The sequence below is a fragment of the Microcaecilia unicolor genome, chromosome 2 (assembly GCF_901765095.1).
Source record: "Microcaecilia unicolor chromosome 2, aMicUni1.1, whole genome shotgun sequence".
NCBI classification, from domain to species: Eukaryota; Metazoa; Chordata; class Amphibia; order Gymnophiona; family Siphonopidae; genus Microcaecilia; species Microcaecilia unicolor.
The window spans coordinates 260769506-260784970 of record NC_044032.1 but is presented as its reverse complement, the minus strand read 5'-3'; the positions used below and the strand labels follow the sequence as shown (position 1 = coordinate 260784970).

At 45.2% G+C, this 15465-nt stretch overlaps 1 protein-coding gene across 4 annotated transcripts in view; it reads right to left on the bottom strand.

Annotated features, from left to right (window-relative positions):
* LOC115463489 (non-structural maintenance of chromosomes element 3 homolog) overlaps positions 1–15465 on the bottom strand; it is a 64914-nt gene that overhangs the window by 46472 nt on the left and 2977 nt on the right. For 2 of the 4 annotated variants that reach the window (XM_030194035.1, XM_030194037.1), the window contains exons 2-4: positions 8104–8277; positions 7446–7544; positions 7213–7276 (exon numbers count right to left, since the gene is read on the bottom strand). In XM_030194035.1, coding sequence (XP_030049895.1) covers positions 7213–7276; positions 7446–7535 — 154 coding nt within the window. In that variant the 5' untranslated portion in view covers positions 7536–7544; positions 8104–8277. The remainder of the gene's footprint in view (positions 1–7212; positions 7277–7445; positions 7545–8103; positions 8278–15465) is intronic. The other 2 variants (XM_030194039.1, XM_030194036.1) reach the window with 2 other exon arrangements.

Here is a 15465-nt window from a genome sequence, read left to right as displayed (position 1 = left end):
TCTTACCTGATATTTCCTTTAATCACAACAGATGAGTCCATAAATTATGGGTTACATCATCTACCAGCAGGTGGAAATAGAGGGCAACAAACCACTCTGTTATGTAGCATGGTCCTTAGGCAAGCCAGCCAGTATGTCACAATCAAAACAGGTGGAAGGTACAACAACCGAACTTCACCTTCCTCACAAAATATTTTGAAGGAATAATCCAATGAACCCCCGATATAAACGGGAAGAAAACAACTAAATAAAGCCAGCCAGGGCAGGATTTCTAGGCTCAAATTGTTGTGATTAAAGGAAAGAAAAAATCATCATCAAGTAAGGCTCGTGGTTTCCAAACCTGATCCTTGAGGCACCCCAGGCAGTCAAGTTTTCAGGATACCCACAATAAACATTCACAAGAGATTTGCATGCCCTGCCTTCACTGCATGCAAGTCTGTCTCATCATAAGATAGATTTGCATGCAGTGGAAGGTGCATACAAATCTCTCATGAATATTCATTGTAGGTATCCTGAAAACCTGATTAGCTGGGGTGCCTCCAGGACCAGGTTTGGGAACTACTGGGTGTAATAAAAGTGAATTTTAAATTGTTTTTCAACTCTGTCTTGACCGACCAGTGCACTCGGGGTCTGTATTGCTGATTAGAAGTAATTCTGTTTAAAAATGATTGTTTAACTTTGTGTGAGAACAAGTTGGAATGCAGAAGACAAGACACAGCTCTAATTAATTTGGTATGTGAAGAGGGGGATGGTGCTTGTTTTCGGAGTTCAGCCTGGCCACCTGGACTTGGAAAAACATGTGACCACGTTCCCACAGTACCTAAACAGAGAAGCATTCTGTAATTTTCCTTAGCTCTAAACATGTTCTGAGCCTAATAAAAAGGGGAGTTTCTTTTAGTGAAATTGGGGGCTCATCTGTGGTTAGACGTACCACGCAGAGGACTTGTTCCTGCTCAAAGAAGCTCCTGGCTCTCGCTTTGAACCGGACCCCCCCCCCCCCCCAGATGATGTAAGGACCAGTGATGTATGTATAGTGTATTATTGCTTCTTTTCCTGGTCTAAGAACTCTTAGCATTGCTTAGATGTAGAGACCAGTGATGTAATGATTGTTTAAGATATATACAATGATTAGCTATATAAACAACCATTGTAGATTTTGGCACCTCTAATAAAGGTTTCATTTGCCTAATATGAATCCAAAAGAATCCATGGTAATTATTGAGTAGTCTGTGTCAGTGAGACAGGCTGTAAATCCATAGCAGTACACTGGGTAAGACAAAAATTACATCCAAGAAGTGGAGATCGATCCATTCTGCTGCAAAACAGCAGCAGAAGTGCAGCCGAGGACAGAATGGCTGCCGTTCCTGTCAAAGACATTGGGACTACAGATCCCAATTTACTAGCTGAGGGAGAAACCAGGCCAATTAAAAATTTAAACCTGGGTCTGCAAGGGGAGCAAAGAGGGAGGGGTTCACACACACACAGGGTGTATGAGCAGGAGGGGTGGGGGGAATGGGGTCCAAGCCAAAGCCTCACACAGTGGCACTGAGACTGGGGGCTGCAGAGCCCAATTTCATGCTTGAACAAGTTTGGTCCCAAGACCGCAATCCTGGGAGCGGCCCTTAGGCTCTACCATGCTGTGCAGCTGCAGCCAGAAAAGCAGGAAGCTAGGCACAACCTATTACCTGCTAGAGGTACAGAAAATACTGGAATCTTCCAGGGGGCACCACAGCACATTACTGGTGATATCACTGGTAGAGTCCAGCAGAGAAAGACAAAGGGATAACATCTGTTCGTGCAGAATAGTGTCCCTAAGGCTAAGAGGAAGCTATTCAATCTAAAAGAACATTCTTATGAAAACAGAAGGATCCAACTGAAAATAAGAAACAACATAAGGAATGGCAAATCAAATGCAATGCAAAACGCTCATAAGGAAGACAAAATGACTGAACAGACGACTGCACTGGAGGTTAAAAAAAAAAAAAAAAAAAAAAAAAAAAACTTAGATATGTTAGAAGCAAGATGGTAAAAGAATCGATTGGCTTGCTAGATGACCGAGAGTTAAAAGGGGCACTCAGGGAAGATAAGGTCATAGCAGAGAGACTAAATAAATTTCTTTTGTATCTATAAATTTTTATTGAAAATTTTGTATAACAGAAGATAAAGCGAAAAATGTCAGGAAGTATTTTTTCACGGAGAGAGTAGTGGATGCTTAGAATGCCCTCCCGCGGGAGGTGGTGGAAATGAAAACGGTAACAGAATTCAAACACGCGTGGGATAAACATAAAGGAATCCTATTCAGAAGGAATGGATCCTAAAGAGCTTAGCCGAGATTGGGTGGCAGAGCCAGCCGGTGGTGGGAGGTGAGGATAGTGCTGGGCAGACTTATACGGTCTGTGCCAGAGCCAGTGGTGGGAGGAGGGGCTGGTGGTTGGGAGGCGGGGATAGTGCTGGACAGACTTATACGGTCTGTGCCCTGAAGAGGACAGGTACAAATCAAAGTAGGGTATACACAAAAGGTAGCACGTATGAGTTTGTCTTGTTGGGCAGACTGGATGGACCATGCAGGTCTTTTTCTGCCGTCATTTACTATGTTACATATCACAACAGCAAGAACTGAACCCACCTTAATCCTCTACCCATCCCCTTAAGACACTACCACCTCCTCCCCTTTTAACAAGGCTACCAACTCACTCCTACATAAACCATTTGGGTAAACTTAAGAAAGTCTATTGCTTAAGCAGCATGGCATATTGTGCTCTTTTGGGGTCCTGCCAGGTTATCTATGATTTGGTTTGGTCACTACTGGACAGAGAATGCTGAGCTGTCCAAATATGGCAATGCTTATGTACCTTCCCTAGCAAAGGCTGCACAAGGGGAACATTTAAAGGAAAGAAAATGGAGAAACCCCCCCCCACACACACCCCCAATAGCTGCTGGTCTCTTATTATCAATTATCTATCAGGAAAAGTATTTATTGCTTCTGCTCTTGCGGCATATTTATTTATTTAGACATTTACAACTCTTTTATCCTGAACATACTCGAGTTCAATGTAGCTAACAAACAACAGACAAGGTTTAGAAAGCCATAAACAAAATATCAAATATAGACCATTGATGGACAGTTGCAATCTAAGATACTCCATCAATGGATAGAAACCTCTCAAAGAGGAGAGCTTTCAGTCTTTTATGAAATACCAAGTAATCAGGCTGACCCTTGATTGCCATTGGCAGCGAGTTCCATCACTTAGCACCCTCTAAAGTCAGCAGTGAACTGGCTTATAACGCACTCTCTTGCAATCTGGAAGATGAAGTCTAAGGTATTCCCTAGAACCAGAGGTTATATTGCGTAAGGGAATAGTTAAGGGCTGCATGCAATCCAGTGTCATGCCATATAATATTTGAAAAACAAACACACATAATTTAAAAATAATCCTGGCTTTAATGGGCAACCAGTGCAGCTTGCATAATAATGGAGTGGCTCTAACAAAACACGATACCTTGAGGAGAAGCCTAGCTGCTATATTTTGAGCCACTTGTAACCTGTTTAGAACACTCTCCTTACATCCAGCATAGATGGAATTGCAGTAACCGAACCAAGATAAAACCAAGGACTGATGTCTGGAGAGAAATATGATCCGATTCTCCTCCGTTTCCAAAGAGACCTGAAGGATTTCTTCACTACTGAGGAAACCTGAGGCTCAAATGTGAGGGGACTGTCAATTAATACACCCAGTACCCTAAGCAGAGTCTAGGAGGTACGACACGTCAATAGTAAAATTATTATATGCAGTACAGTCAAAGGGGCTGGTTACCACAAGAAATTTAGTCTTATCTCTACTTAACTTCGGAAGGTCAGTATTCCAACAAATCCAGAACAAGCCTAATATTAGGGACAATTTCTGGAAGACCCGTCTTGAAAGTTATATAGATTGTGACATCATCCGCATAAATAAAAGTGCAAAAGCCAGCAGCCTCTAGTTTTTCACCTAATGGAGCTAACATTAAACAGGATTGGAGAAAGCGGCAAGACGTGTGGCACCCCAGTCAGGAGACTAGGAAAGTGAGATAACCCGACAACTTCACCTAACATGGTCTAGATTTCAGGAAGCCATGGAACCATTGGTGGACCTTCCCACACAACCGAAACTGATCCAACAGGCCTAAAAGCAACCCATGATCAACAAGGTCAAAGGCACTTGACACATCAAATTACATCACTAAAAACTTAAAAGCCTAGAGTGACTGCTTTCCTAAAATCAGATACTGAGCTGGTCAAGACTGTCTCAGTACTACTATAACAAGGCCTAAAGCCTGACTAGGATATATGCAAGAGGGAGAGAGGAGAAGTGAGTCATAAGCTGAGTACCAACTATTCCCTCCATTACCTTAGTCAACAATGGGATATAAGTGACAGGCTGTAATTAGTAACATCTCCCAATTAAGTCAAAGTGCTCTTACGGACTGGGGTAAGTATTAAGGAACCTTTCTGCTGAGGAAAAGCCCCCTTGAGTCAGCATAAATGAGATAAGCTTGAAGGTCAATGAATCCTGCTGGTGCAGCTTTTAATAAATAACTTGGACAAGTATACAGAAGGCAATGTGAGGAAGAATACTTTTTAAGAAAGGATTTGAGAGTCTCATGAGTGGGTAACAGAAAGGAGGACCACAGTTGGTCAGCTGCAATACCAGTATTCGGACTAGGCTGCTTGAAGCAAGATTGAACGTCAGTGACCTTAAGTTACATAAGAAGAGCATAAGAGTAGCCATACTGGGTCAGACCAATGGTCCATCTAGCCCAGTATCCAGTTTTTCAAACAGTGGCCAAGCCAGGTCACAAGTACCTGGCAGAAACCCAAATCGTGGCAACACTCCATACTACAAATCCCAGGGCAAGCAGTTGCTTCCCATGTCTACCTCGATACAGACTATGGACTTTTCCTCCAGGAATTTGTCCAAACCTTTTTTAAACCCAGATATGCTAACTGCTGTTACCACATCCTCTGGCAACGAGTTCCAGCTTAACTATTCAATGAGTAAAAAAATATTTCCTCCTATTTGTTTTAAAAGTATTTCCATGTAACTTCCTCGAGTGTCCCCTGGTCTTTGTAATTTTGGAACAAGTGTAAAAAAAAAAAAAAAAAAGGATTTACTTCTAAACGTTCTACACCACTCAGGATTTTGTAGTCCTCAATCATATATCCCCTCATCCATCTCTTTTCCAGGCTGAAGAGCCCTAACCTCTTTAGCCTTTCCTCATATGAGAGGAGTTCCATCCTCTATCATTTTGGTCATTCTTCTTTGAACCTTTTCCAATTCCACTCTATCTTTTTTGAGATATGGCGACCAAAACTGAATGCAATACTCAAGGTGAGGACGCACCATGGAGTGATACACAGGCATTATAATGTTTTCGGTCTTATTCACCATCCCTTTCCTAATAATGCCTAGAATCCTATTTGCTCTTTTGGCCAACACTGCACACTGAGCAAGTTGCAACACAGCACCCTAATGTTACTTTTTGTTCAAAATACGTACCTAATTGATTAGCAGAGGGAATGGCTATAGTTACTGATGTTTTCAGTCGATACAAATAAGGTTAGAGTTTATGGGTGTTTAAGTGGTTATGACCAATTTGCTCTTTATAGTAGAGGGTTTTAGCTTCTACAATCTTTTTCTTATAATCCCCGATAGCTTATCTCTAAAGCATTTTGTTCTCATCAGATTTATGTCTGGACCACTTCCTCTCCAACGTTCTACACTTCAGGAGGAGAATATCCTGATTGTACCAGGGAGACACCCTTATGGGTGAGTTTGGACAAAACTTTGCTGGGAGCTATACTATCCAGCGACACAACAAATCCTTGATCTCAGAGTCTGAAAGTTGTGGACCAACAAAGATTCCAGACCAGAATTTTACAGATCAATTCTGCCTCTCGATTTAAAAGGAGGAGTGATGACAGTGGACTGAAAAGATCTAGTAACTTCCCTCCAGTAAAGAGTGAACTCCAGAGTCTTATGTCTGACCAAGGGACATGACACCAGGATGGGCTTCCAAGCAGAAGTTCTCCATATGCATAATTCTATAACCAGCAGATGACCCCTAATGTGGGAGGATTAGGAACGTGACAAAAGAAATCGCCACTGAGTAAAGGATTTCTGTTGAACGAAACCACATTTCAGAAATCAGCAACAACCCAAATTGTTTCTCCACCAACCAGTCCCTAATATTATTTTTATTGACCACTGTGCTAGCATTTACATATCCAATTGGAATAGGGAGATAGGAGATGGAGACCAAACTAAATGAAGGCAAGGTGATTAAATGACGTCTGGAGAGTGAAGTGCCTTGCCTCACAGGAGCACGACAGAAGCTTGACTGGAACAAGGTTGTACGGGCAGGGACTAAGTAACTAATCCTACGAGAGATTATAATAGGGATTGAACATGAAACCTCAAGCGCAGCAGTATAAGGGCAGAGCCACAGTGTACATAACAAGCAGCAGAGCATTCGATGCAGCATGGTAAAACTCACATTTACAGGTTGTCCAAGGCAGATGAAGGACCAGGGAGCTGCCCTATGCTGACAAGCCACACCCGACACCACCTGAAGGGACGCACAAAGGGATGTGCCCATTTGGCATGTCCTTTTGGGGGGGGGGGGGGGGGTGGAACATCTCAAAACAAGGTCTCCCTATGTTGTTAGAAAGTGCTAATGTCAGTACTAGCAGCGCGATTCAAATGACAACAGTCTGTATGCTTGTGCAAGCAGTAAGGACTCACAATTGATAAGTGTCATATATAAGAATCACTTTTCTTTTTTATCCTTTTCACCTCTCCAAGAGATCGGCATTTCCCTCCTTAAAAACAAGGGAATAGGGAGGGATGGATAGGGGAGGAAGGGGGGCTCAAAGTTATGGGAGGGAAGGAGTTGGGGAAAATTACAATATTCATAAAGACTGAAGTACTGTGTTGGAGAACCTGACCCGTTTACTTAGTGCTCTAGCGCAATAAGCTCTGTTCATTGTATCGGTTCTGAGACCATTATTTAGCTATGTATCAATAGGTTGCTACATCACTAAAAGAATTGTATTACGTTCAATTGGTTCGTAATGCGATGTAGAAGATGTGTTCTGTATCAGGTTTTGTGCATTATTATTCAATAAAGACTTCATAAAAATAAAAAAAACAAGGGAATAATCTACACTTTTACCTGCTCTTTTGATGGGTAATTTCTTCTGATCCTTCACCAGCAGGTACTGCAGCACTTCTCCTACCTAAAGAAAGCAGAGAGGAACAAACAACTAGAAAAGAAGCAGCTTACATGGGAACTGTGAGTAGGGAGCGCAGCACTTGGTACTAAGAATTTGAGTTTGTCTATGGGTTTCACACCAATGGGAGAACAGCTCAGATTTAAGACCTCTATACTGCTCATCCGCCACTCACCTTCTGATCCACCTGCTCTGGGGAACGTTTCTCCAAGTTTCGCCGCACCTGTGAGGGGGTCTGGGTCTGAGTGAAGGAACATTCTTCCATTTCCTCCACCTGCCAGAGAGAGAATACAATGTCACTCTTCCAGCCTTGAGAATAGCCTACAGCCTTACTGTAGCATGAATGGATTCACTGATCTCCATGTAAAGAATATCTTTTAACTAGTTAAATTCTTGATGGCGTTCTCACGTAAGTCACATTTACATGCCTTACAAAATCCCATTCCATTATTATGGGATTGATCATTAATCAAAACATAGGGCCAGATTTAAAAGGTCCAAGTGTGTATATTTAAAAAAAAAAACAAACAAAACAAACCTAAGACGGTACTAAATTGTTCAACTACTTGGAGGTAATGTTTAAGTAAGGTTTAGTTTATTGAAGGGAGTGGGGGGCGGGGGTGGAGGGGTCAGGGGAGAAAATTTGATGATGCAAAACAGTGTATCTTCTGGGTAAAGTTTGATATTCTCATTTTGAACCTTGCTGATGTATGTTCTTTGGAATTGTGTAAGAGCATTTTCTTACTGGTTCTTGCATAGTCAACAATAAAAATTGTTTCAAGTTAAAAAAAAAAAGCAGGATGGGGAGATACAAGCCACATTTAAATACTTACAAGGTATAAATATACTGCAGGCAGGCCTCTTTCAATGAAAAGGAAGCTCTGGAATGAAGAGCTAAAGGAAAAGCGTGAAAGTGGGTAGACTCAGGAGAGAAGTATGGAACTTTTTCCATGAAAAACGTAGTGGATACAAGAACAGCCTCCCAATAGGTTGGTGCAGAATTGTATCTGAAATCAAGAGGGGGTAATGCAGAATTAAACTGTTGGTGTGGATGGACAGACTGGATCACAATATGCTTTTTTTTTTTTTTGCTATCATTTACTGTCAATTGCTGCCCATATCCTAGAGTCTACAGAAGTTAAAGATGACCTTTTTCCACAAATATCTATATCCTTTATTCATGAGCTTCCCTTTGATAATTACTTTTAATTTCCAAGATAAAAAGTTATGCATCTTCTAGTCAAGTAAATTTGTGAAACAGATTTAGATTATTTAAAATATCTACTAACCTATCCCAAACTTCTAAAAGTACCAATATGTAAAAACACAGAAACATTAAGGGATCCTTTTACTAAGTTGTGGGGCAAAAGGGCCTTGAGATAGCAGCGGGGACCATTTTTCTTGCGTGCCAGGGCCCTTTTTACTGCAGTGGGTAAAATGCCCCCCCCCTCCCCATAATGGTCATGTGGTAAGATAACTTTCACCACGTGGCCATGCGGCAGGGAGCACCTGAGGTGGCAGTAAGAGCTCCCATGGTAACCTAGCAGTGTACGGCGATGCCCAATTACCACTGGGTTAGCACCGCTCTACAAAAAAAAAAAAAAAAAAAATACCCAAAACATTTTCCCAGAGCACCAGAAATGGCCTGGTGTATCCATAGCATAAACTCAGGAAAAATGTCAATTCCAACCATATGTCCCTGAGCCTAAGGAACCAGAGGCAGCCAATCCCCTAATCCCTATGGGACCTAAAATTAGAGGCCACTCCATATAGTGCAGATCTACACCCAGGGCTAATAAAACAGTGGCTGTTCCCACCAAAACCAGCATCTGACTAATCTGTACCACCACACTACCTCCACTATTGTGCACACATCCCCTGATCTTGTTGCGTCCAGAAATTTTATCCCCTCCCCCCAAGCTCTTTGCACCCATGGCATTAGCTGATATGCTGACTGATGAGCAGCAGCTGCCCCAGACCATGCAGTATTTGCTTCACTTAGCCTGCCCTACCACTGCCCAGCTCACCTGAGCCTTGAGCAAAGACCTCCCCTTTGAGAAGGAACCACTGTTGAAGGTGCCTGTTTGTTCTCCAGCTTCCCCCCTCTAACTTCGTCTGACTTTTTCTCCAAATAGCTTATTTGTGTACTACTACTCTGTATCATCACACCCCACTCCTGGCTCTCCCCCAAAGGTTACGGAGGAAGACAAAAGGCACAGCAGTCAGACTCCCTCACACAAAATAAGAACCTGGATCAGGAGATTTTTGGGTATGAAGGGAGGCTGACCCAGCACTACCAATTCTGCACCCTGGACTACTGAACCGTCTTGGCTGACCCAAGCCTTCTTGATGTCAATCCTCAAAGGAGGGACACCAAAACAGAGTCCCACTCCTAGAAAAAATCCTAAATATCATTACACATCAACTCAAACTGCATAAGTCTAGCCTACCATATGCTGGAGAAAGAGATACTAAAACTATGACTGTGCAGCACCTTTACTGGGGCTGTGTTCCTGGTGGTTAGGATTGCTGGAGAAAACTTAAGGGGTGTGCTACAAGGTAGAAGTCAATGGAGCTAGCTGAGGAAGTGTGCCATAGGGTTAAGGGGTCAGTTGAGCAAAAAGAAGCAGGGATCGTGCCACAGGGGTGGGAGCCTCTGAAGAAAGCTAAATATGTGGTTGGGGTGGAGGGAGAACAAAGGGAGATTAAATGGACTTGGGGAAAATCCACTATTTCTGGGATAAGCAGTATAAAATGTTTTGTACTTTTTGGGGGGATCTTGCCAGGTATTTGTGACCTGGATTGGCCACTGTTGGAAACAGGATGCTTTGGTCTTTCCCAGTATGGCAATACTGATGTAGGTATGTGTGTGAGGAGGAAGAAGAGAAGCAGGAAGAAGATGAGATTAGGAGTATGTCTGGGGGGGGGGGAGGGGGGGTTAGAGAAAAAGGTGAGATGGGGATACATGCATTGGTGGAGGAACGTTGGGAACATGCAGGATTAGGGGTTTTGCTGGTAGCTGGAGGGAAAGAAAAAGGGAGAGGGTGTGTGCAGGGAAAGCTGAGGAGTAGAGAACTGCAGTTGGAGAACTTACTCAAAAGCTGTAAAATATTATATCAAAATCTATTACTACAAATACATAAAAAGCAAAAATAAGAGAGAGCAGAGCTGTAGAACTCCACCTGACACCATCTTGGATCAACTGCCGAAAAAAACCCGCTAAATTAGCAAGCTGGTTTAAAAACCTTACTTTCAGAAAAATCATGTGAGCAGAATAATTCAATTAAACAATCTGAGAATAGCTCAATAGTCATCAAAACAGCTTACGTTCTACTACTACTTCATATGTCCGAGATTCTTCAGATTTTTTACAATATTGTCAGTTAGTAGATTCAACTTCTATCTTGCTAGTGACTATGGATGTCACTTCACTGTCTATGAATATTCAACAAAAGGAAGCAATCTCAACTGTACACAATAATATTTGAAACAATCACTATCATCCTCAAAAACTCAGTTTTTGGTAAAATTAGCACATCTGGTGTTATGCAAAAATAATTTTTAATTCAAAACTGAGTACTTTTTGCAAATACAAGGGACAGCTATGGGGGGGGGGCACTGTTGCCCCTCAATCGCATATCTATATATTGCCCAATTTAAGAAGAAATTTGTATACTCTAGTTATTTTCAATATATTCCAGTCTGGAAAAGATACATCGACTGTTTTTGATCTGGCTTGGATCTGAGGTTCGGCTGAATGAGTTCCTTATCTGGATTAATAGCTGTGAAATTAAAATATTTCATAGTTCTGGATCTTTTTCCACCTCTGTTTTCTGAAAGCCTACTAATAATTACTTACATTATCAGTTTTCATCCTCAGCCTAATAACTACTTACATTATCATAGCTTTCATCCTCAGCATTTACAGAATAATGTACTAGTAGGTCAATTTTTACGATTCCTGTGCACTAATTCAGGAATTTAAACGTCAGCGTCCACCTTATAGGGTCGTTTCTCGAATAAGGGATACCTCACAGCGTTAATAAAAAAAAGCTTATAAGAGGGCGCTTTATGACCATCAGGAGTGGATACTGCTACCTAAGAAGTCAATGAATGAAAATGTGTATTCCCTTTCTCTTCAGCTGCTTTTTCTATTCAACAGATTGTGATTTCTGGCATATATCACAATACAATGAGCCATTCCGGGAGATACAGCGAATGCTACATACCTGTAGAAGGTATTCTCCGAGGACAGCAGGCTGATTGTTCTCACTGATGGGTGACGTCCTCGGCAGCCCCTCCAATCGGAATCTTCCTAGCAAAGTCCTTTGCTAGCTCTCGCGCGCCCGCGCGCACCGCGCATGCGCGGCCGTCTTCCCGCCCGAAACCGGCTCGAGCCGGCCAGTCCAGTATGTAGCAAGACAATACAGCTCAAGGGAAGACACAACTCCAAAGGGGAGGCGGGCGGGTTTGTGAGAACAATCAGCCTGCTGTCCTCGGAGAATACCTTCTACAGGTATGTAGCATTCGCTTTCTCCGAGGACAAGCAGGCTGCTTGTTCTCACTGATGGGGTATCCCTAGCCCCCAGGCTCACTCAAAACAACAACCATGGTCAATTGGACCTCGCAACGGCGAGGACATAACTGAGATTGACCTAAAAAATTTACCAACTAACAGAGTGCAGCCTGGAACAGAACAAACAGGGCCCTCGGGGGGTGGAGTTGGATCCTAAAGCCCAAACAGGTTCTGAAGAACTGACTGCCCGAACCGACTGTCGCGTCGGGTATCCTGCTGCAGGCAGTAATGAGATGTGAATGTGTGGACAGATGACCACGTCGCAGCTTTGCAAATTTCTTCAATGGAGGCTGACTTCAAGTGGGCTACCGACGCAGCCATGGCTCTAACATTATGAGCCGTGACATGACCCTCAAGAGCCAGCCCCGCCTGGGCGTAAGTGAAGGAAATGCAATCTGCTAGCCAATTGGATATGGTGCGATTCCCTACAGCCACTCCCCTCCTATTGGGATCAAAAGAAACAAACAATTGGGCGGACTGTCTGTGGGGCTGTGTCCGCTCCAGATAGAAGGCCAATGCTCTCTTGCAGTCCAATGTGTGCAGCTGACGTTCAGCAGGGCAGGAATGAGGACGGGGAAAGAATGTTGGCAAGACAATTGACTGGTTCAGATGGAACTCCGACACGACCTTTGGCAAGAACTTAGGGTGAGTGCGGAGGACTACTCTGTTATGATGAAATTTGGTGTAAGGGGCCTGGGCTACCAGGGCCTGAAGCTCACTGACTCTACGAGCTGAAGTAACTGCCACCAAGAAAATGACCTTCCAGGTCAAGTACCTCAGATGGCAGGAATTCAGTGGCTCAAAAGGAGGTTTCATCAGTTGGGTGAGAACGACATTGAGATCCCATGACACTGTAGGAGGCTTGACAGGGGGCTTTGACAAAAGCAAACCTCTCATGAAGCGAACAACTAAAGGCTGTCCCGAGATCGGCTTACCTTCCACATGGTAATGGTATGCACTGATTGCGCTAAGGTGAACTCTTACAGAGTTGGTCTTGAGACCAGACTCAGACAAGTGCAGAAGGTATTCAAGCAGGGTCTGTGTAGGACAAGAGCGAGGAGCTAGGGCCTTGCTGTCACACCAGACGGCAAACCTCCTCCACAGAAAGAAGTAACTCCTCTTGGTGGAATCTTTCCTGGAAGCAAGCAAGACGCGGGAGACACCCTCTGACAGACCCAAAGAGGCAAAGTCTACGCTCTCAACATCCAGGCCGTGAGAGCCAGGGACCGGAGGCTGGGATGCAGAAGAGCCCCTTCGTTCTGCGTGATGAGGGTCGGAAAACACTCCAATCTCCACGGTTCTTCGGAGGATAATTCCAGAAGAAGAGGGAACCAGATCTGACGCGGCCAAAAAGGAGCAATCAGAATCATGGTGCCTCGGTCTTGTTTGAGTTTCAACAAAGTCTTCCCCACCAGAGGAATGGGAGGATAAGCATACAGCAGGCCTTCCCCCCAATCCAGGAGGAAGGCATCCGATGCCAGTCTGCCGGGGGCCTGAAGCCTGGAACAGAACTGAGGGACTTTGTGGTTCACTCGAGATGCGAAGAGATCCACCAAGGGGGTGCCCCACGCTTGGAAGATCTGGCGCACCACTCTGGAGTTGAGCGACCACTCGTGAGGTTGCATAATCCTGCTCAATCTGTCGGCCAGACTGTTGTTTACGCCTGCCAGATATGTGGCTTGGAGCACCATGCCGAGACGGCGAGCCCAGAGCCACATGCTGACGGCTTCCTGACACAGGGGGCGAGATCCGGTGCCCCCCTGCTTGTTGACATAGTACATGGCAACCTGGTTGTCTGTCTGAATTTGGATAATTTGATGGGACAGCCGATCTCTGAAAGCCTTCAGAGCGTTCCAGATCGCTCGCAACTCCAGGAGATTGATCTGTAGACCTCGTTCCTGGAGGGACCAGCTTCCTTGGGTGTGAAGCCCATCGACATGAGCTCCCCAGCCCAGGAGAGACACATCCGTTGTCAGCACTTTTTGTGGCTGAGGAATTTGGAAAGGACGTCCCAGAGTCAAATTGGACCGGATTGTCCACCAATACAGGGATTCGAGAAAACTCGTGGACAGGTGGATCACGTCTTCTAGACCCCCAGCAGCCTGAAACCACTGGGAGGCTAGGGTCCATTGAGCAGATCTCATGTGAAGACGGGCCATGGGAGTCACATGAACTGTGGAGGCCATGTGGCCCAGCAATCTCAACATCTGCCGAGCTGTGATCTGCTGGGACGCTCGCACCCGCGAGACGAGGGACAACAAGTTGTTGGCCCTTGTCTCTGGGAGATAGGCGCGAGCCGTCCGAGAATCCAGCAGAGCTCCTATGAATTCGAGTTTCTGCACTGGGAGAAGATGGGACTTTGGATAATTTATCACAAACCCCAGTAGCTCCAGGAGGCGAATAGTCATCTGCATGGACTGCAGGGCTCCTGCCTCGGATGTGTTCTTCACCAGCCAATCGTCGAGATATGGGAACACATGCACCCCCAGCCTGCGAAGTGCCGCTGCTACTACAGCTAGGCACTTTGTGAACACCCTGGGCGCAGAGGCGAGCCCAAAGGGTAGCACACAGTACTGGAAGTGGCGTGTGCCCAACTGAAATCGCAGATACAGTCTGTGAGCTGGCAGTATCGGGATGTGTGTGTAGGCATCCTTTAAGTCCAGAGAGCATAGCCAATCGTTTTGCTGAATCATGGGGAGAAGGGTGCCCAGGGAAAGCATCCTGAACTTTTCTTTTACGAGATATTTGTTCAGGGCCCTTAGGTCTAGGATGGGACGCATCCCCCCTGTTTTCTTTTCCACAAGGAAGTACCTGGAATAGAATCCCAGCCCTTCTTGCCCGGATGGCACGGGCTCGACCGCATTGGCGCTGAGAAGGGCGGAGAGTTCCTCTGCAAGTACCTGCTTGTGCTGGAAGCTGTAAGACTGAGCTCCCGGTGGACAATTTGGAGGTTTGGAGGCCAAATTGAGGGTGTATCCTTGCCGGACTATTTGCAGAACCCACTGATCGGAGGTTATGAGAGGCCACCTTTGGTGAAAAGCTTTCAACCTCCCTCCGACTGGCAGGTCGCCCGACACTGACACTTGGATGTCGGCTATGCTCTGCTGGAGCCAGTCAAAAGCTCGCCCCTTGCTTTTGCTGGGGAGCCGCGGGGCCTTGCTGAGGCGCACGCTGCTGACGAGAGCGAGCGCGCTGGGGCTTAGCCTGGGCCGCAGGCTGTCGGGAAGGAGGATTGTACCTACGCTTACCAGAAGTATAGGGAACAGTCTTCCTTCCCCCGAAAAATCGTCTACCTGTAGAGGTAGAAGCTGAAGGCTGCCGGCGGGAGAACTTGTCGAATGCGGTGTCCCGCTGGTGGAGAGACTCTACCACCTGCTCGACTTTTTCTCCAAAAATGTTGTCCGCACGGCAAGGCGAGTCCGCAATCCGCTGCTGGAGTCTATTCTCCAGGTCGGCGGCACGCAGCCATGAGAGCCTGCGCATCACCACACCTTGAGCAGCGGCCCTGGACGCAACATCAAAAGTGTCATAAACTCCTCTGGCCAGGAATTTTCTGCACGCCTTCAGCTGCCTGACCACCTCCTGAAAAGGCTTGGCTTGCTCAGGGGGAAGAGCATCA